Genomic DNA, 21,577 nt, shown 5'->3' on the forward strand with positions numbered 1-21,577 from the left:
TGGACAAGTTAGAAACTGCTTCTAGGGTTGCAAGCTGAGAAGTAACCATCTCGTACTCCTTCAACTACTGCTCCTTTGAAGGTATCTGAGAGCTCCTTGATCACATCGCTCTGAAGTCTTGTAAAGTGCACCAGATAATTCAAGGACCTTAGAGCGAAGGTTATTGAAGCATAAACGTGCTTCCTGAATCTATTCAAAGTCTTAGACTCCTTGTTAGGAGGATGGCTAGCAGGACTTTCCTCAGCAAGTTCCTTGCTGGTGGCTGCTGCTACCACCATGGCATCAACGGGAATATTTGGCCCAATGCGGTTCCTCCTTAGAGGCTGATAATACATGATCAGGTCTCTTAGGGATTGACTATGGCATCAGGCATCTTCCGCGCCCGCTGAGAGATTAATTTAATGAGATCGTCAGTGGGCGGAGAGTTCCAAGAAGTAGAGGGTTGAGCACAAAAATCCTCCAGGTATACGGATTCCTCCAAGGAAGGTTGGGAGGAGGACCAGACACTCATCTGTTTCAGGATTTCTAGGCTGTACCTGAAGGAAACATCATCAGGGGTGACCTAGGGGAAGCTTCCCCTTCATCAAAATCAGTATCTTCAGTGAAAGACTCTTCCGGGGAGTCTAAGTACTTCCTCTTTCACTTTCTTTTCACAGGGACTTCCTCAGGGGAATGATCCGGGGAAGTATCTGAAGATGAGACTACCAACGTAGGTGTTACCTGAGGCTTTTGTGCCCTCTGTCCTGAGGATGAGACTGACAGTAGCTCAGGTCGAGGAGATACCAAAATCTGTCCTGACAGGGATGGCAAGGACCATCAGTCTCCAGACAATGCCTTCTCCACAATCCAGAAGGCTGGCCCTCCGTTACACGAGTAGGAGCCCGGAACCGAAACAGACTCCTTCGGAACCGGGGTCACACCATAGCACCGAGGAGACCGCCTCAGGAACAGAAGCCTGGGCCGACACTACAAAAGCCAAGGCACTGAGAGACAGATGGTTCCAATGGAACCAAAAAGGTACCATGCATCTCAGACCCAACCAGAGAGTCTCAACCCTGGGAGGTCTCTGGTGCCGAAAGCTCAGAGATACTCAAGGTGGTTCTCGGAACCAGAGATGAAGATGCTACTGGATCCAAGACAGTCAGAGCCGGGATAAAGGGCTCCAAAGGCTCAGCAAGAGTTGGAGGGGGAGGGTATGAGGGTGTCATAGGATAAATGGTTCCAACATCGGTATGGCTCAAAACAGAGGACAATCCCCTCGCCACCAGTAGCTGATCCACCAAGTCTCATGATATCTGCCTCTGATAGACTCTTAGTAGACGGAACAGATACAGTGGAAGGAGATTTAGTGGGTCTCACTTAAACAAAAGCAGTGTCTTTAAATGGGTCCATAGATGGGGAATAGGACATTCTTGGGAGCAGAGGCAGCCCCAATTGCTTTGGTACTGATGTATCAGTAGGTACAGAGGAAGAAGCTGTCGGCTCCTAAACCAATTTAGTAGCAGTTACAGATGCAGTCAAATTCTCTGATGCAATGAACTCTTTATCACCGAGGAAGATTTAGCTATTTTCCTGACGGTTCCGAGGACTTTGGAACTGAGGAAGGCCTTTTCTTTGAAGCAGATGATGATGAAGTACTAGCTTTCTTTCTGGACTCAGAAATAGCCTTGTCAAATCCAGTTTTAAGTATTCCTTTCAAAATTAGTTTATTTTTTCTTTCGGTTAAAGTACAGGTTGAAAACTGTAGTATTCGGGCTGGTAATGTTGTTGTTGTACTGTAGGGGCGCTGTGGGGATTGCAACATGTAATGTTGGTTCTGTATTCTCTGGTGACTTGTTGGTTCCGGTGTATGTATGACTTGCAAAAGTTGTGAGCATGTAGCAGGGTGCGCACCTGGAGGCTCTTAATAAAGAAAGGCCTTACAACTCCAGAAACCGTGTGGTCTCCTTATTTCCCAGGATATAACATATTGGCGACGAGGATGGGATGCTTCCGAGTCCGCTGCGAGTGAAAACGGTGGGGTGCAGTTCATGTCGGACGACGAAGAGACGGGGCCTGCCGGAGTGATGTCTGGTTCCATGTTGGGGTCACTGGTTGCATACGACTGTCAGACACAGACCTGGGAGGAGTATTGTGAAGTGTTGGAACATTTTTTTGAGGCAAACCAGATAATGGAAGCGGGCCGGAAGCGAGCCATATTGCTGAGCTCGGTGGGCAGCAAGACGTACAGTCTGATGAGGAACTTATTGAGTCCTGATAAGCCGGGGGACAAATCGTTCACAGAGTTGATGAGCTTGCTTCAGTCACATTATAACCCGAAGCCGAGTGCAATAGTCCAGAGGTTCAAGTTAAATTCAAGGACTAGAAGGGCCAATGAAACGGTAATGGAGTATGTCGCAGTGTTGAGGGAACTGGCGCAACATTGTGATTATGGGGACAGACTGACAGAAATGCTACGAGATAGGCTCGTATGTGGCATTGCAGATGACCGCATACAACGCAGATTGTTAGCGGAGCCTGAGTTGTCGTTTGAAAAGGCCTTGAAGTTGGCACAGGCTATAGAGACAGCGAATAAAGACATTCGTGATTTACAACCAAGAACCATTGAAGGGGTGGGGAGCAGGAGTGCTACCCCTCTGCCAGTGCATAAAGTGGTCATGGAGCATAAAGCACACGGGAAGTCTGGTCAGTATGTTTGTTACAGGTGTGGAGGTGAACATCTGTCACGGAACTGTCGTTTTTTAAGCGAAAAATGTCATGCTTGCGGAAAAAAGGGCCATGTGAAAAAAATGTGCCGCTCAACGCCCTCTCGGGACCAGCCGAGAAAGGGGGAGGAAAAGAGCAGTATAATGGAAAGGAAGGGAAACCGAAAAATAAAACGGCAGTATGCACACCACATGCGTGAAGGTACAGATCAACAAACCCGGGAAGCCGAGGAAGTGTTTACTATGTTTAACATGAAAGAGGCCAAGTGGGAAAGAGTTGATCCCATTAAAACCCAGTTGGACGTAAATGGTAAAATGGTGCAGTTTGAAGTGGATACGGGGTGTAGTGTGACAGTTCTGTCAAAGGCTGAGTATGGGAAGTTATGGCCTAGAGAAGCTCCGGAGTTGCAGGACTGTTCAGTGACTTTGAGAACATATACCAGTGAGATAGTTTCCCACATTGGGGATGGCGAAAGTGACTGTGAAATATAAAGACAAAGTCAAACAGTTGCCAGTCATGGTGGTAGCAGGTAAGGGACCAAACCTGTTAGGCCGAGCGTGGTTAAAGGAGCTGGACATGGGCTGCCTACAGCTCCATAAAGTAGAACAGCAGGGGCTGACCTTGCAAGAGGTGCTGGAGAACAACGAAGAAGTTTTCAAAGAGGAACTGGGGACCTGGAGGGGTCCACCCGCAAAAATACACGTTAAAGAAAACGTAACGCCAAGATTTTACAAACTCCGACCCGTACCATACGCAATGAAGAAGAAAGTTGAGTTTGAGTTGGAGCGACTCACTAAGCAAGGTATAATTGAACCAGTAAAGTTTGCGGAATGGGCCGCACCAATTGTTCCTGTATTAAAGCCAGATGGTACTGTACGCATATGTGGTGATTACAAGTTAACAGTGAACCAAGTCTCGAAGCTGGAGCAGTATCCCTTGCCCAAGGTGGAGGATGTGTTTGAAAAGCTGTCGGGAGGTGAAAGGTTTAGTAAACTGGACCTCAGTCAGGCATATCAACAAGTAGTGCTGGAAGAAGGGTCAAAGGCGTATGTCACCCTTACCACACACAAAGGTTTGTTCCAAGTCAATCGTTTACCCTTTGGTGTTTCCTCGAGTCCAGCTATTTTCCAGAGAATAATGGAGGGACTGGTGGCAGGAATTCCGAAGGTGGCTGTGTATTTAGACGACATCCTGTTGACGGGTAGGAACATTCGAGAGCATCTGGAGACGCTGAACGAGGTGCTGAGACGACTGCGAGAGGCAGGTCTGAGAGTGAAGCGGAGTAAATGTGCTTTCATGGCAAAGGAAGCAGAGTTCCTAGGTTACAAGGTGGATGCATCAGGCCTACACCCCCTGCGGAACAAGGTGGAAGCCATTCAACAGGCGCCAGCACCCACAAATGTTACAGAGCTGAAAGCCTACTTAGGCTTACTCAACTATTATAACAGGTTCCTGCCAAATCTGTCAACGCTGTTAGCTCCTTTACATAAGCTATTAAGGAAGGAGGCTCAGTGGTCGTGGCAAGAGGAACAGGACAGAGCGTTTGAACAGTCAAAGGAACTAATGCAGTCTTCAGAGGTTTTGGTGCATTACGATAGTCACAAGGACTTAATTTTGTCATGTGATGCCTCACCTTATGGGTTAGGGGCTGTGTTGGCACACCGGATGCCAGATGGACAAGAAAGACCCATTGGGTTCATGTCACGAACTTTAACACCAGCGGAGTCAAACTATTCCCAGCTAGATAAAGAGGGTTTGACTGTAATGTTTGGAATTAAACGGTTTCACAAATACCTCTATGGAAGGAGGTTTACTATTTGCACCGATCACAAGCCTTTGTTGTCCCTGTTCAACGAGATGAAAGCAGTGCAGATGGTTTCTCCCCGCATTCAGAGATGGGCTGTAACATTGAGAGCTTATGAATACGAGATTGTTTATAAGCCCGGGAAACACCATAGTAATGCGGACGCGCTAAGCCGTCTGCCGATACCGGGGCATCTCCAGGAAGAGGAAGCGGAGGACCGAGTTTTGATGATGGAGGACATCACGTTGGTGTCTGCCAGGAAACTGAGTGAATGGACACGCAAAGACCCGGTGCTAGCTAGAGTGTTTCAGTGGGTCCAGCAAGGCTGGCCAGTCCAACAAACGGATCCAGTTTTTCGGCCTTATGAGGTGAGGAAAACAGAGCTGAGTGTGCAAGCTGGATGCGTATTGTGGGGGGCACGAGTGATAATTCCGTCCCCAGGAAGAGGGGCACTTTTACAGCAGTTGCACCAAGGTCATGTGGGCATCACACGAATGAAGGCCTTAGCCCGAAGTTATTTCTGGTGGCCCAAGTTGGACCACGATATTGAAGTCGCTGTGAATGAGTGTAAAACATGTCAACAACATCGCAACTTGCCTGTGGTGGCGCCACTACACCCATGGGAGTGGCCGAGTAGACCTTGGCAGAGACTGCATATAGATTATGCCGGGCCTTTTATGGGGGCCATGTTTTTGATAATCATGGATGCTCATTCTAAATGGATGGATGCCTATCCAGTCAAAACACCCACTTCCCTCGTTATCATTGAATGCTTGAGGAAGAGTTTCAGTAGCCAAGGACTACCAGAGACTATTGTATCAGATAATGCTTCATGTTTCACGAGTGAAGAGTTCAAGGGGTTTCTGAAAAAAAATGGCATCGTACACATCACATCAGCACCATACCATGCAGCTTCAAATGGTTGTGCTGAAAGGGCTGTTCAGACTTTTAAAGCAATGATGAAAAAGTCCGGAGAAGGAAGTATGGCAGCAAAAGTGTCAAGGGTGTTATTCAACTACCGTATTACACCCCAGTCTACCACGGGTTTGTCACCTGCCGAGATGTTGCAAGGACGGAGATTAAGATCCACGCTGGATCTGGTGCATCCAAACGTCCGAGCTAAGGTAGAGAGGACCCAGTGGAGGCAAAAAGAATGTCATGATCGACGGCGGAGAGAGAGAAGTTTTCTGGAGGGAGATGCAGTGATGACGCGAAATTTCAGTTATGGACCTAAATGGATTCCAGGGTTCATTGTCAAGAGTACAGGTCCATTATCGTACCAGGTGAGGTTGAATGGAGATTTCTTGGTTAGGAGACATGTAGACCAGATTCTGCGGAGCGAACAGAAGAAGGATTCCATGGAACTGCTAGCCCCGGAAATACCGTTAATTTCGGAACAAGGGCTCGCAGCGGCAGGAGGATCGCCAATCGAGGGAGACCGCCGGGACGCGGAAGGAAAGGTTCCCGAGGATCCAACCATTCCAGGGATGGACACACTGATACCTGAAGTGGTAACTGTGACACCGGAGTCACCTAAGGTGGTACCACTGCGCCGTTCTAAGCGTGTGCTGGTTAAACCTAGTTACTTGAAGGACTATCAATGTTAAAAAAAGTGCATGTATTGATTATAAGAACAACATAGCTAGATTGAATGGTAACCAGTTACTAACTAGCCCGTTATTTAGAAGTAAGTGACTCAAAGGGATTGCTTTGGACTTGCTCCCTAGTTTTGCTCATGTAAGGGATTATGTCATAGCTTAAGAGGGGAGGAATGTAGTATTCGGGCTGGTAATGTTGTTGTTGTACTGTAGGGGCGCTGTGGGGATTGCAACATGTAATGTTGGTTCTGTATTCTCTGGTGACTTGTTGGTTCCGGTGTATGTATGACTTGCAGAAGTTGTGAGCATGTAGCAGGGTGCGCACCTGGAGGCTCTTAATAAAGAAAGGCCTTACAACTCCACCGTGTGGTCTCCTTATTTCCCAGGATATAACAAAAACCCATGACAAATTGCACAGTTTTCCAAGTGAATTTTTCCAAGGCAGTACACACACATGTTATGCCCATCTGAGTTGGGCATTTCGCCCTCACATTTTTTACACCTCTTAAATCCGGAGGTGCCCTTAGAGGATTTAGAAGGGGAAAGTTTCTCCTGTTATTCTGCCACAATTGCTGGAAGGCAGTCACATTAAAGAACAGAGTGAAAGGAATAGAGATAAAGATTTTTTTTTTTTTTAGATAGAAAATAGAGAAATAGAAAAATTCCAGTGATGGTATGAAAGAATACCTTTAAAGGTATTTAAAGGGAGCAATAGGAGTACCAAGAATGGAAAACTAGCTACGATAAGAAGGGGAAGAGTGGGCAGAAATACAAAGAATTATAAAGAGATATAAACAGGAAAATATAGAAAAAGGAAGTGTAAAAATTAGAAAATAGTCATAAGAAAGTAAGCCAAGACTTGAGAGAATGAACAAACGCATCTGGTCTGCGAACCAGCAAACAAGATCTGAGATAATTTCTGAGAGGAGCATTATGGATGGAGCCTGGCTCAAGAGTTTGGAGAGTGCGAACTAAAGTAAACGTACATCTCAGTTCCAAGGTTCGGAACTGAACCCACTGTCATGAAGATTGACATCAGATCAATAGTTAGGGATGTCGTGGTCTGGGCCTAAGCAACTTACACAAAGCTTATGTAAGTCTCTGTGTGGAATTTGTTTACCACAGCAGAAACAATTATTAACTTTATCTGACATGAGTCAAAGAAGAAAGAAAAAGAGTTCCCCAACAGAGTACTTATCTTTCTGATGACAGCGTCTTTCTGGTGCAGACAGACCGACACACTTGAAAGTGGCTTCGACCTCCGGTGCCAAGAAAAGACGGAAGTGATTACGCAGGCTGTCTCCTTACACCAGAGCGTACTGGTGTCAGTTAAGGTGTCCGCCAGGCTGGAAGGCAAAATAAGTTTCACCTCTGGCAGTCGGGCCGGCCGATGGCTTTCAAGGCAAAAAATCCCAATATCAGGACTGCAACAGTAATACACGAAGAACATCAGCAGAGTTCACAGCTAATAGAGAAACAGCTAGAGATGCACAGTAAACACTTGCCAGACATGCGGTATGATCACGTAATGATCATGGTACAGAATAACACTGCATCATTTTACTATGAGCTTCTTACATAGCATGTCAGCATATCTTCTACTTATCTCACCTGATGGGAATGATGTTCGAAAACAGTAGGAGAAATCTGAAGATCTGGAGATACCAACGTCCAGCAAAATGCTGAAGACCCACCATGACAATGGAGACAACAACTAGGGCGCCAAACAAGATCTTAGTCAAGCAATTCACTTCCAGGTCAAACAGTCCAATCTACAGGAAAGAGAAAAAAATCCAAGATGTTTAGCTACAGAAAAGCCAAGATGTAGATAAACCATTTCTCACGCTTCCATCTGCTTCACAAAAACATTTTCTGTCATAACTTTCAACACTGCCACATAACCATACAGAGAGCTAACTGAGCACTGCTTGTAAAAGACAAAATACCTGATGGTTGTTTTTTACAGAAGAATACTTGGGCCACATAAAGAGTACTGTATACATATCTATCAAAACAGCATCCATAAAATTACAGGTACATTTATAAGGACAATACATTTATAAAGACAATGTCTCATGTATACATACCTATCAAAACCACATCCATAAAATGACAGGTGCATTTATAAGGACACACACTCTCATGTATACATATCTATCAAAACCACATCCATAAAATGACCGATACATTTATAAGGACAATGTCTCATGTATACATATCTATCAAAACAACCAGTGGGATTCAAAAAGCCTACACTAAGCTTACACTGGTCTGAGTGGACAGAACACAGGCATAACTCACTACTTATTCCTCCTAATTTTAGTTTTCCTAATGATTTTCTTGCAGCTTTAAATATTAACACAGATTTATAAAGATTACCACAAAGTATAGACAACATGTACATTTAGTGTAATCTTTCTGAGTAACTTGAAAGCACAAAAAATGTGGTAAGGATGTTCTTGAATGCATATTGTGTACACTTAGTGTAGGCTTAATTGAATCTGCTCCAACTTCCACAAAATGACAGGAACATTTATAAGGAAAATGTCTCATGTACACACAGCTATCGAACAATGTCTCATGCCACGAGGTCTGTTTGGGTTTATGTGCTGCACAATTTCAGCAACAGAGCCTTACCTAGGAACTAGCACAGTATCAACTCATAGGTATGAATCCAGGTATCCTGGAAGAAGCTAACTTCGTAACTCAGTTAACACACAGGCATAGCAGCAGGATAAGCACATGAGATCAGGCTTACTTTTGCTCAGCATGGCTATACATAACCAGAACAGAACCTATAATAAGACTGCATCATATCCAGGTCTGTGTGTAATCAGCCTCCATGACAGAATTGTTAGCCTAATCTTTCGATATCAGCACACACAATTTTACTTTAAGTGTATGGCTCTGGCAGGAACACTTTATAAAGATGTCAGGTTACAAGGTGAGAAGGGTAAATGCAAGAGGAATAGATGTCACTTTGCAACTACAGAAGGTGCCAAGTACTCTCCTGATGTACTATGTGTATTTTGTGGACTTTGCAGGAAAGAAGGACCTCAGGTTCTTACCATCTGTGGAGAGGAGGACCACTGCTGTAATAACAGGAAAAAAAAAGACTGGAGCATGTAAGCAAGTAACCTTCAGTGGAGAGACAGGAGTAGGGAGATGTGATGTGGATTATATCATCGGGTAATAATGTGATGACAAAAAGAGGAGTTGTGGGGGAAATGTAGCACCAACATGCAGGTAAAGGGCTATAATTCAGGTTACTGGAACCACAGTGTACACATTTGCAAAGGGCTTTCTGAGGGAACTTGGCACAGGTGAGAGATGGCAGATGTAACTGAACTGAGGACTGGTACAGTGGCTGAATGGAATCAGCAGCACAATGCTTCACCCGCCCCCCCCCCCCGTAGCTGGTGTGCATCTTAGATGAACTGGAATGAAAGAGTAAGGACAGCTTGGTACAAGTTTATCAAGAGGCAATTACTCCAAAAACTCCAGGATGCAAAAACCTAAGCTACATGCCTTGTCTACATGGAGCAACAGCCTCCCTCATTCACCACCTGTGCGTAGTGCACAGTTACACCTATTCCAATTCTGCTGTTACAGTTAGTAAGAAGAGAGACTGGTGCTGCCATAATCAGAGTTTAAGAGCTACGTTTGAATAATTTACATTTCTAGTGGAATGGCTTTGGGGAATTCCAATTTAAGGGTAAATTACAATGTGCTGTCGTACTGTGTCCCTTTATGTAAAATATGAAATACACAACCATGCACCTTCAGCATACAGCACCTGCATCTTGCAGACCAAAAGTAACATTTATCAGTCCATAACAGTCTCTTACAGAGCAGGTTCAGTAATGGAATTGGGGCATACTGGAGCTGGAACACACTCAACTGCTGCAGAGTTCAATACTTAGGTAAAGGGCACACTGTCGATCACTGTAAGGCTTAGTAATTGGCATGGGGAACAATGTCGACTACTGCAAAATTTATTATTTGGTAAGGGGCACAGTGTCAACCACTGCTAAGCTCAGTACTTTGGTAAGGGGCATAGTGTCAACCATTGCAAGGCTCAGTATTTGGTAAGGGGCACAGTGCTGACCACTGCAAGGCTCAGTATTTGGTAAGGGGCACATTGTCAACCACTGCTAAGCTCAGTATTTAGGTAAGGGGTACAGTGTCAACCACTGCAAGGTTCAATACTAGCTACAGGGCACAGTGTCGATCGCTGCAAGGTTCAGTACTTGACACGGGGCACAGTGGTAACCATTTCAAGATTCAGTACTAGGAGCACGGCATGTTTTTATCCTTTCGATAGCTCATCATGGTTCCTAGTGTAACTAAGTGATCAAGAATTTTTGTCTTATCTACAGTTCTAAGACAGACTGTAACTAAGTGTGCTTTAATTGTATCTCACCTTACTGCGGGGGTTAGATGTGTTCATCACACTACGCAGTTCTCTTCCTGTGTAAATGACAACACCCACAGCAGTACCTAAAACATAGCAAAATAAATACAGGTATGAATGCAGACCTGGGTTGTAACACGAGAAATAAAGCAAATTATAAGGTACACATACATGTGCTCACTACTTTATGATCTTAAAAATAATCAAATATGAGACTCATTACAAAGTAGCATTAATACAAACTTGTGACTACCTCTTGCTAATGGTAAGCAATGGCTTGAATACAGGGCAAAGAACTGATTTTCAAGACATAATTGTCACATGTGACATAGCAGAGAGCTGCCTTTTCCACTCAGTCCATTATTTGGAAACTGAGACATTACAGTGGTAACCAGCATACCAACAGTTTTCCTGGAGACACAGGAGTGCACTTGTTTGGTATGTATACAGCCTTGGTTTTGTGTGGACATCCAGTGAGTTATTACATGTAAAACACAATGCTAGTGTTTAGGAAGAACACTGGCACTGCAAGGTATGTCAAGCTAGTAGAAACAGTTCGGTCTTTCAAAGCTTCCTTTCAACTTTGAAAGACCAGTACTTGCAACATCATTGCAAAGTGACAACCATTTACATTCAAAAACATTTGTGGCAGTGACCCTCTAACTTACAAGCATACTGAGACTTGTCACATCTCACTGGAAGAAAACAGTCTGAGGCAGTGATAAACATCTTAGAAGGGATATAAAACAGCAAAAATGGATACTGAATAGCAAATACAGAGATGTCCAAATTGCATATTTAGACATGCACTGACACACACACACAAACACACACACACACACACACACACACACACACACACACACACACACACACACACACACACACAAACACACACACACAAACACACAAACACACAAACACACAAACACACAAACACACAAACACACTAGAAAGGACAGTGGAGTAAGCTAGGGAGAGTAACCAGAGTATGATGGAATCCCTAATCTTACTCCGTTAGACACATACTTTGCCTGGAAAGTGAAGCAAATAAAAAACACAATACGAAATCAATACTGAGAACACACTTCCACATAGTTTCTGCATTTCATATATGGAGAAACAATGGTTTTCTCCAAGAAGAGATGCACTGTGGCATCTACAGAGCACCATCACTATTTTTCCCAATGTCCAACTTACGACCAGCATCTGGAAAGCAGGATGGGAGCATTAAAACTCAAATGCAGGGATAGCACATAAGGATAAGTGCATACAGGAGATTAGCATGGTGAAATCCAAGAGATGTGCAAAAGAACCTGAGTGGGGAATGCAACCCAAGTCTGTAGCACTGTTCCCTAGATCCCCAACAGTAGAAGAGCATCTACAGGTGGGATCACACACGGACAAAAAATGCAGCCAAGTTAGTGCAGACCTGTGAAAAGGAGGTGAGTGCCTTCAAGTGCCTAAAATGTGGACAGAAAGGGTCTGAGACTACAGGCCACAAACAAAAAAAGTCATCTCAAGATGACAGAGCAGGTAGCCACATTCCCAGCTTCCTTACATGTGACTATTCATGTTCTATTAAGTTCCAAGCATAATGTGATCTATCTTCTGAGGGTACATAGGTAGCTATGATATATTGCCCAATAAGTCAGTTATGTCATCATTCTGAGACAATACGGGGAACTACAACACTTTCCAGTAAGCTCAGTGATGTACCACACAATCACCCAATGAGTACAAAGGCAACAACATGCTGCCCACTAAGCTCTACGGGCACATAACACCCTTAATGAGTACATGAGTAAATGTGGCACTGCCCACTAAGCCCCATGGGTGTGTCATACTGTCACTGAGTAATCCAGTAACTGTGACATTATGCCCATTGAGCTTGATGGGTACATAATACCACTACTCAGTAAATGCAGAACCAGTTATGATGTGCTTCTCACAAAGTCCCAAGTATACATCATGCCATCTCTCAGTGAGTAAATCAGTAACTATGACATCCTGTGCCCTGAAACATTAAGACTGCACTGTACCATCAGTCAATGAATACATAGGTTAAGTATGCTGCCATGTCCAGGGAGCTCCATGAATGCATCACACCATGACTCACTGGGTACACAGCTAGCCACATCATGCTGCCTACTAAGTTCCATGGATACACTATGGCATCACCCCAACCATGCAGCAAAAACAAACAAGTCCAGCACTGAGGTTAAGTGTTAATGGAGACAACTCTAGTTATAAAACCAAAATGCAAACTCCAAAGATAGACACATCGAACGTTAAAAATATTTAATATTTGATAACTCACAGAGCTTTCAGGTTACAGAAACCCTTCATCAGTGTGTAACAACTGCATTAAAACATCGCATTATATACTCTCAGAATCAAACAACACATGTTTAACGTTCAGCGTGTCCGTATCTTTGGAGTTTGCGTTTTGTTTTTATCACCCCAATTATGCCCATTGGGCAGACAAGTGCAAAGTAATGTGCCCTGTGAATCATAGATGGACAGAGGTGGCACGTATCCTGACAAATAACAGCATCCATTATTCCATGTTCTAGGTAACACCTCAGCCTAGAATGTGATGCATCCTAATGTTACTCAGACTTCCAAGATAACTACAACATACTGCCAACAAAGTTCCATGGGTTCACTGTGCCATTACTTAGTGAGAACAAGGGGTAACCATGACACTCCCCACTAAGATGCAGGACTACATCATGCCATCACTCCATCAGTACATGGGTACCTGACATCCAGTGAACTGAGCTCCATGGATGTATCACACCATCACTCAATAAGTACATGTATAATGAGGACATACTGCCAAGTGAGAATTAAAGATGCACTGACACGACTCAGTGACTATGCAGATAACTATGACAGGCTAACCACTGAGGCTCCATGAAGACCATCCTTCCCTTACTCAGAGAGTACACATTTAACCCATAGTGGGATGCCCCCTGACCTTCATGAATATATAATATATCATGCTGACAGAATATGCAAGGAAAAAACCTAGGCTTAAGATATGGTGGAAGATAGAGAGGGGAACAACACTGATGAGGACAAAAGTTCACCAGGAAGGCAGACAGAAAGTTGAGGTATGATGTAGAAAGTGGAATAACAGAGCCTGGTTTGGTCAGGGTACATATCCTACCACCATCTGTATTTCACAGGGCACATTTCTTTGCATTAGGTTACCTAGTTGGCATAATCTAAAGTAATGTTCATGAGCTGAGCAGCCGAAGAAAAGGGAATGGATTATCTCCGATAGAGACAGGGCTAGGAGTTTGATAAAGGACACCCAGCTATACAGATACAGCCATCTTCTTCTTTCGGCTTTTCCCGGTTAGGGGTCGCCACAGCGGATCACAATCTGCTCATGACTGGCAGTGGAGTTTTACAGTGTCGAGTTGCCAGCCCAGCGCCCAGCCTTCCACAGAAGGCACACACACGCTCACACTCATGCCTAGGGCCAATTTAGTATGTCCAATCCACCTACAGCATGTCTTTGGGATGTGGGAGGAAACCGGAGCATCCAGAGAAGACCCACGCGACCACAGGGAGGACATGCAGACTCCGCACAGAAGGCACCCCAGCCGAGGATCGAATCACAGAACCTCTTGCTGTGAGGCGGCAACGCTAACCGCTGCACCACCGTGGCTGCCCTATACAGTTACAGCCATCAGCAGTCTGTATTCTTTCCATTTTTTCCATCTAGTGGTCACCGACATATATGATAAGGTAGCTAAAGTCTGCAAGCAATAACCACACCAGATACAGGATAATGTTGCTTACTATAGGTTATGTCACAAACTGTCAGATTCCAGCTGACAGCTGAGATGGTCATTTCTAAACCATTGCTGTACAATGCCCAAAACAAGAAGTAAACCAACTTCCAAGATGGCTGCACACTGAGTAGCAGCTTAATTCTACTTCTCCCAGTGTGAAAACACTACTACTCCCAGTGTGAAAACAGAAACTCAGCAGAGAAGGTCAGTAGACTTGTGTGTTTCTGGGTAAAATTTCAGTAACTGGATAGTAAGTGCACTGCTAGGAAGCCAGTAAAAAAGAAATACAGAGGACATGAAAGAAAATCAGCTACAAAAGCTGAGGGAAAAACACTGACTGGGAAAAGTTCTGCAGCTGTTCACAAAAAAACAGTGCAAGCTCCAGACATGACTCCCAGTAACCTACAGGAAAGTAAAAGAGAACTGCATACAGACTTGGTTAAAATAAACTAAACACGGATAGAGTATATCAACTCAAACAACAAAAGGCTGGAAAAAATAGAAGAAGCTGTAAACGGACATTCAGATGAGGTGATAAAACTGCAAAAATCAGAGGTCAAAATGAAGAAAAGGCTTGCTGAATATGAGACTGCTCAAGAAGAGATGTTTCAAAAAATAATAGAATTAGAGAACAGAGTACAGAGAAACCCTGAGATTTTCAGCTGTACCAGAGAAGCTGGAAGGAACAGACTGTATTAGTTTTATGAAAACACAAATAAGCAACTGGACTGGTATTCCACAGCAGGACTTGTTAGTCAAAAGGGCACATTGTATGTATGCTCCAGACCTGGCTATGAGAAAGCAACCTAGACCTTTAGGGAAAAATACAATCCTACCAGCAGAAGTAGATGATTATGATAAAATTGTGGCAGAAAAACAAAGTACTAAAAGTGGGAGACAGTAGTGTGTTTGTGGAGAATGATTACTTATTGTATGCCAGGCAGAAGAGGAGCGAATTTACTCCATTACTCAGTGAATATTGAGAAGTAGGTGTGAGATTCAAACTGCCATAATTAGCTATCTTCAAAATATTTTTCCCTGGAGGAATAAAATTATTTTTGGATGAAGTACCTGCTAAGGAGGAAATACAAACATTTGTCCAACAAAAAGTGAGCTGTGAAACAGGAGGAGAGTCTACTTCTGTTTTTTTTCTGGTAATAAAGACCACAGAGAGAGACTGTGCCAGTGAAACCTTTTCCGATGTTTCAACAGAAAATGGTGGAGAGAAGAAAGGGAGCATGAGAGTGACTAGAAGAATCAAGAGTAGGTTGGAAATGAAGCAGAGACAGGATTTGGGAGATGGAGATGAACAGAAATAAAAGCAGTGACTTAAAATAGACAAATGTGGGATTACAAAGCAATAATTATATTTGTGAAATATGACAGAAATAGAAAATCTGGAAATATTGGACTTGTGGGGACTCTAAAGCATATGCCCTACTTCATGACATTAATATTTGGAAAAATACTTAGGGGAAGAGGGGGGATACATTTAACTGCAAGTAAAACAAAATTATTTTCGTAACAGAATTACTTTTATAGTATATGATTTTTTTTGCATGCAATAAAGTTTTCTCAGTTAATTTTAAGTCTAATAGGGATATTATTGTAAACATGTGCTCCTGTTTTTTTTTTTTTTTTTTTTGCTCTTCCATCTTCTATCTTTCCCCTTGCTCAGTTTTATGAAATGTAAGCACTGCAATGTAAAAAAGAAGAAGAAAAGTCTGGTTAAAAAAGCATGACAAAAGAAAAAATCAATGTGCTTTTTCTCATTCTTGCACTGGGGTGACGATTGGGACCCTTGGCTTGATCTGTTAACAAGTTTTAAGACAAAGCAAGTAAATGAGAAAAAATATTGAATATCGTAAGACTTTTTTCTAGCAAATAATGTATGCTTACTAGAAGTGCTGTATCTGCTCCTCATGCCACCATGGAGACAATCTGACAAAAAGAAATTGGCTAGAAGAAAAAAAAGAGAAACTAGCTAGCAGACAATGCTCTCTGAAAGCATTCATGTGTTTTCCCAGCTGGGAGAGCTATAAAGATAAGATGAACTCAGACAGCACTTAATAGAAGCACAGGCTGCACCATGTTTCTTAGCATGGATAACCTTTCTTTCACACTAACTCAAGTCTGTGAGTGTGGCTGCCATTTTGTGACATTTGTTCCTATTAGGAGGGTAAAACTTCAATATTTGAAGATGTACACAGCTTTGTGTATTACTATTAAGTTAACAGGTTTTAGGCAGTATTGGATGTATGTTTGTCTTTTTGTTTGAGGGCTTTCGATAAAACAAAATGCTTTGTAAGATATGGCAGAGGCTCAAATTGGTGCTTGTAACGCAAAAGCTGGAACTAGAAATTCAACAAAAAGCTGTTATACATAAAAGGTAGGAATAACTTTTTAATACAATTATGTTTTCTGTAATGTCTTTAAACATCAATGGTCTCACAGATAAATACAAAAAGAGAGAGTAGTGAATTACATTAAAAATGCAGAGTACAAATAGCTATGATACAGGAGACACACTTGGAAAGAACTGAACATGTGAATTTGATAAAGAAAGGATTTCAGGATGTTTATTCAGCTGAATACGTGGGACAAAGGAACAGAGAAGTACTTATGTTAATTGCAAGAGGCACTCCAACAGTGATAGCAGAGGTTAAAGATAATAATAGTAGATTTATAGTACTAAGGGGCTACATGTATTTACATTCCACCTAAAACTGCTATAATGGAGGTCAAGAAAATTCTGGAAGAAATAATTAGCTTTCAGCAATTACTTACAGGTGGGGACTAGAATTTGATTTATAACAGTGAAGATGTGTTGGGGGGAGGAAAACAAAGGATAGTAGACTTTGAAGAAACTTATGAACACATTTGGCATGGAAGATGTGAAATTAGTACTAGGAGTTCAGAGTGAATTTAATTATTATTCCCCAAGATACAAAAACTGAGCTAGGCTAGACAGAATTTACATTTCACAGGCACATGCGCATTTAATTAACTGTCTTGATATGCACCCGATAACTATTTCAGATCATGTGCCAATAAAAAATAAAATGAAAACAAACACAAGCTAATGAACTAAAAATGAGACACTGGCACTTTCCAACCTATCTGTTCAAAAGAAAGAAATTTAAGGAATAGGTAGTGGAAATTATTCAGGAGTTATTAGAGAAGATAGATTTTTTTTCTGTAAATATAGCTAGTGAGTGGGATAAAATTAAAGTGGAGTTTAAAATAGGGTGGGAATAAAAGAAAGGGAGAAATGGTTAAGAAGTAACAATAATTATTTAGAGGGACAGACAAATGTTAAAGTATTGCAGAATAGGGGGAATCTCACAGAATAAGAGGAGAAGCAACTGCAGAATGCTAAACAGAAAATAAGCGATAACATCGATAACATCCATAAGTTTAGAAAAATTGCTGTTAAGCAACTATTTTTTGATAATGACTCTAGAGCACAAACATTTAGCATGACTCAGGCAACAGAAAGTAGAAAAAGCCCTCACCAAGCTTAAGGAGCTTATAACAAGGAAGGTAATGAGATCTTGTAGAGGTATTAGAAATATTTCATAAATTGATGACATTATTGTGGAAGTGTGGAAGCTAGGAGGGAAAAATCTGATAAAGATCTGGAAGGTTTTGTTTAACAGTATTTTAAGAGAAGTACCAACATCCTGAGAGAAAGTGGTGGTAGCTGCATTACCTAAAGAGGGCAAAGATCCATCAAATACAGCCTTGTACAGGCCCATGTCAATACTTAACCATGTTTATGTCTATAATGGCTAAAAGAATGGCAAAAGTGATGTAAAAATTGATGAATACAGATCAATGTGATTTTGTGGAGGGCAGGCAAACATTTGACAATATTAACAGAATACTGATGATCCAGAGGGAAGTAGCATGTAAGAAAATACCATAGTAGTTGGTGGGTCTTGATGCAGAGAAAGCATTTAGTAAGGTGGGACTTTATGAGCAGGGCAATGGAAGCATTTGCCTTCCCTGATAAAATTATAAGGTTGATTATGAGGATATGTGAGGGATCAGAGGAAAAAATTAAAGTGGGTGGGGTGCTCTCTGATAATTTCTGCTTGAGCAGAGGAATCAGGGGAGAGTGTCTTCTTTCTCCTTTATTTGCATTATATTTAGAACCACTGGCAAAAAATAAGGAACTCCTAGATTCAAGGACATAATTGGTATGGCAGTCAAGAAAAGCTGGCTCTATTTACAGATGATATTATTTTATACCTGACTAAACCAGAAAAGGGCATTACAGTATTGTGGAACATTCTGAAACAGTTTCAAATGTGTTCGGGTTACAAAATTAATGAAGCTAAAACAAAGGCAATAGATATAAATTATGTACACACACACATTGGTTCAGCAATATCCATATCTATGGTGATAAGATAAAAATTAAGTATTTAGGAGTATAGATTAAAAATGATTCTGGTGACTCAGCTAAGGAAATGTGGGAAGAGACTAAACAAAAGCTAATACAAAAACTGAAAAAGTGGAAGTTCTGTTACATTGATATGGATTGTAAGATACAAGCAGTTAACATATTTTGAATCCCTTTAGTCTTATACACATGTGATCAACCAGAAAAGAAGTTGTGGATAGCAGTTACTACACAGCTAAAGGATTTTATCTGGGAGGGGAAGATGGCAAGAGTCAAGTGGGATAAGATGATTCTTCCAATAGAACAAGGCAGATTAGGATTACCCAATTTGGAGGAGTATTTCAGAGCACCACAGTTAAGGCTCCTATACACTGCACAAACAGAAAACTATAATTCAAAGTGGAAAGGTGTGATTATGAAACAGGAGGAAGCTCTCAAGAAACAAGGAAAGAATGGGATTTTGGATAGAGACCTTTAAGGATAATAACAATAATCATACAGAATGTTATATTCATAAAGCAGCAGAAAGTATTCTAAGAACCAAGCCACCACTGGAATGAAGAAAGCAGATGCTGCCAATAGGAATGACTGCAATTAAGGATATAGATAATAGGCAATAGGGGGCTGAAATGTACTGGAAAAAAAATGGCAAAGGAACCAAGGTATTGAGAGCAAATGACTGGGGAGGGAAGTGTAACAGAATGGGAAGATGCCAAGAATTTATTTGGACTGCAGATTAGAGATTGCCTTCCCTAGCAAGGATTGGTATCAGGGTATAGGAAAAGCGAAATAAATGGGGGGTCCTAAATGAAAGACCAGCACTGGTAGAGTCTTTAGTAGAATCTAGAACAGAAGCTGCTGTTAAAAAGGAATTATTAGTAGAGCATATAAAATATTGCATGATAACTAAGAATCAATCAGAAGAGGTAAGAAAGTATTGGAAAGAGAGATTGGATAAGCTATTCACAAAGAAACAATGGGGGGATACATGCATGTTTCCAAAATATGCAACAAAATCTAGAAGATTTAGTATTTTTGCTTGAAAATCTATGTATAGATATTTTTATCCCCAAGTAGACTAGAGAATTTTTCCTCAGGTAGACTGCAAATGTTGGAGGTGTGATGGGAAAGAAAGAGGTAATTGGAAATGCATTTTCTGGGAGTGTAATGACTCGGCAGACTTTAAAGATTCTTTGCAGACTACTCTGTCAGAGATGCTAGGTGAAACAACTGATAACTAGGTAAATGATTTTTCTGAGCTATGATACAGAATCAGAATTAACTAGACATAGTAAGGCCTTGTTGAGTCTAATTATGGTGGCTGCCTAAAAACAATTACTGGAAAATGGAAATCAAAGTCTAAACCAACTGCACCAGATGTGATGCAGTAGCAGAAATAAAACAACTGGAATTGGGATCTTTAGAAAATGGTAGCAGCAAATTACATAGGAAAATGGAAATTGTGGGAGCAATACATACAGGGGAGGAATGAGGTTTAAAAGAATGAGCTATGTAACGTCTGACTGGCAATGATTAGGTAGATTATAAGTGATGCATAATGTTTGCAAATAGAACTGGGATTGTGTCAATATGGTTTGTTTTCAATTATACACACACACACACACATATATATATGTGTGTGTGTGTGTGTGTGTGTGTGTGTGTGTGTGTGTGTGTGTGTGTGTATATATATATATATATATATATATATATATATATATATACATACATATATACATATATATATATATATAAATCTTGTCGCAATTTAATAAAGATGTTTCTTGTTAAAAGAAAAAAAAAAAAACAAGCAGTAAAACAAAAACCTAAAACATTTATGAATTAGCCTTCACTGGGACAGTGTCCTGTGCAAATCACCTCAAAGCCCTACTTCTTTACTCTGTTTTTTTACAGAGTGCTGAAAGGTGATTTATGACTGGCATACAAAGCATCCTCGTCTCCCACTCTGATGGACATTTTGCATATACACAAAATGAACAGCACCAGAACTACAATATCTAAGGATTTAAACTTTGCTTGTGACTTAAATAGGACATGTTGGAGAGATTAGTATGCATGTCAAAGAATCCAAATTCTATAGAATAGGTTTCCCATCCATGTGAGGCAGAGCCTTTCCTTAACTGTATTCAAAGTTCAACCTGGACCAGAGGACAGGAAACCAGAAATTCACCCCTGGTATGACACCTATGTCTCTGATGAACAGAAATAGCTGTTAAATCATGTCCTAACATCCACCCCTTAAAATAACATCTAAGGCACAATAACTTGTAAGAAACATTTGGGTTCCATGGCTAGCCTTATAAGGGCCCCAGTGGTCATCAGTCTAGTATACACCTATGAACAAAGACTGATGAGAAACCTGATGATAGAATCATGATCATACAGCCACAGCACTTCTGAGGAGGTATGCTAAGATTTACAGATCCATGTTCGGCTACCAAAAAGAATAAAACACAAATAGCTAAATCTCAAATGGAAAAGAGTGAAACAAAAAAGCAGCGAACAAAGACAACGACGAAAATAACTTCACTGAATGGCCATAGTTGGCCAACAACCAGGAAGTAAAGTGAAGCATACAGTAAGTGAAGGGAAATCTTTTGAATTTTCCTATTCTCCACTGTAGTGCGATCTTGGAGTTGGTATATATAGTTAGAGGGGGTGTCAGGGGCGCATCCCCCCACCTTTGCTGGTTTTGTTTGCGATGTTGGCAGACTTTGGCCTTTTGATGCATTTCTTTTGATGATGTCCTTGCTCACTGCTTTTTTGCTTTGCTCTTTTCTGTTCAAGATTTAGCCGTATGCATTTTATTGTTTTCAG

General features: G+C 41.7%; 1 protein-coding gene across 1 annotated transcript in view; it reads right to left on the minus strand.

Annotated features, from left to right (window-relative positions):
* Positions 1–21,577, minus strand: part of ATP9A (ATPase phospholipid transporting 9A (putative)) — a 2,147,009-nt gene that overhangs the window by 1,274,903 nt on the left and 850,529 nt on the right. Inside the window, exons 10-11 of the mRNA XM_044090027.1 lie at positions 10,532–10,608; positions 7,720–7,880 (exon numbers count right to left, since the gene is read on the minus strand). Of these exons, the coding sequence (XP_043945962.1) occupies positions 7,720–7,880; positions 10,532–10,608 (238 nt within the window). The remainder of the gene's footprint in view (positions 1–7,719; positions 7,881–10,531; positions 10,609–21,577) is intronic.

Source organism: Protopterus annectens, chromosome 12.part0 (assembly GCF_019279795.1).
Source record: "Protopterus annectens isolate FY-2018-M chromosome 12.part0, PAN1.0, whole genome shotgun sequence".
Classification (NCBI taxonomy): Eukaryota; Metazoa; Chordata; order Ceratodontiformes; family Protopteridae; genus Protopterus; species Protopterus annectens.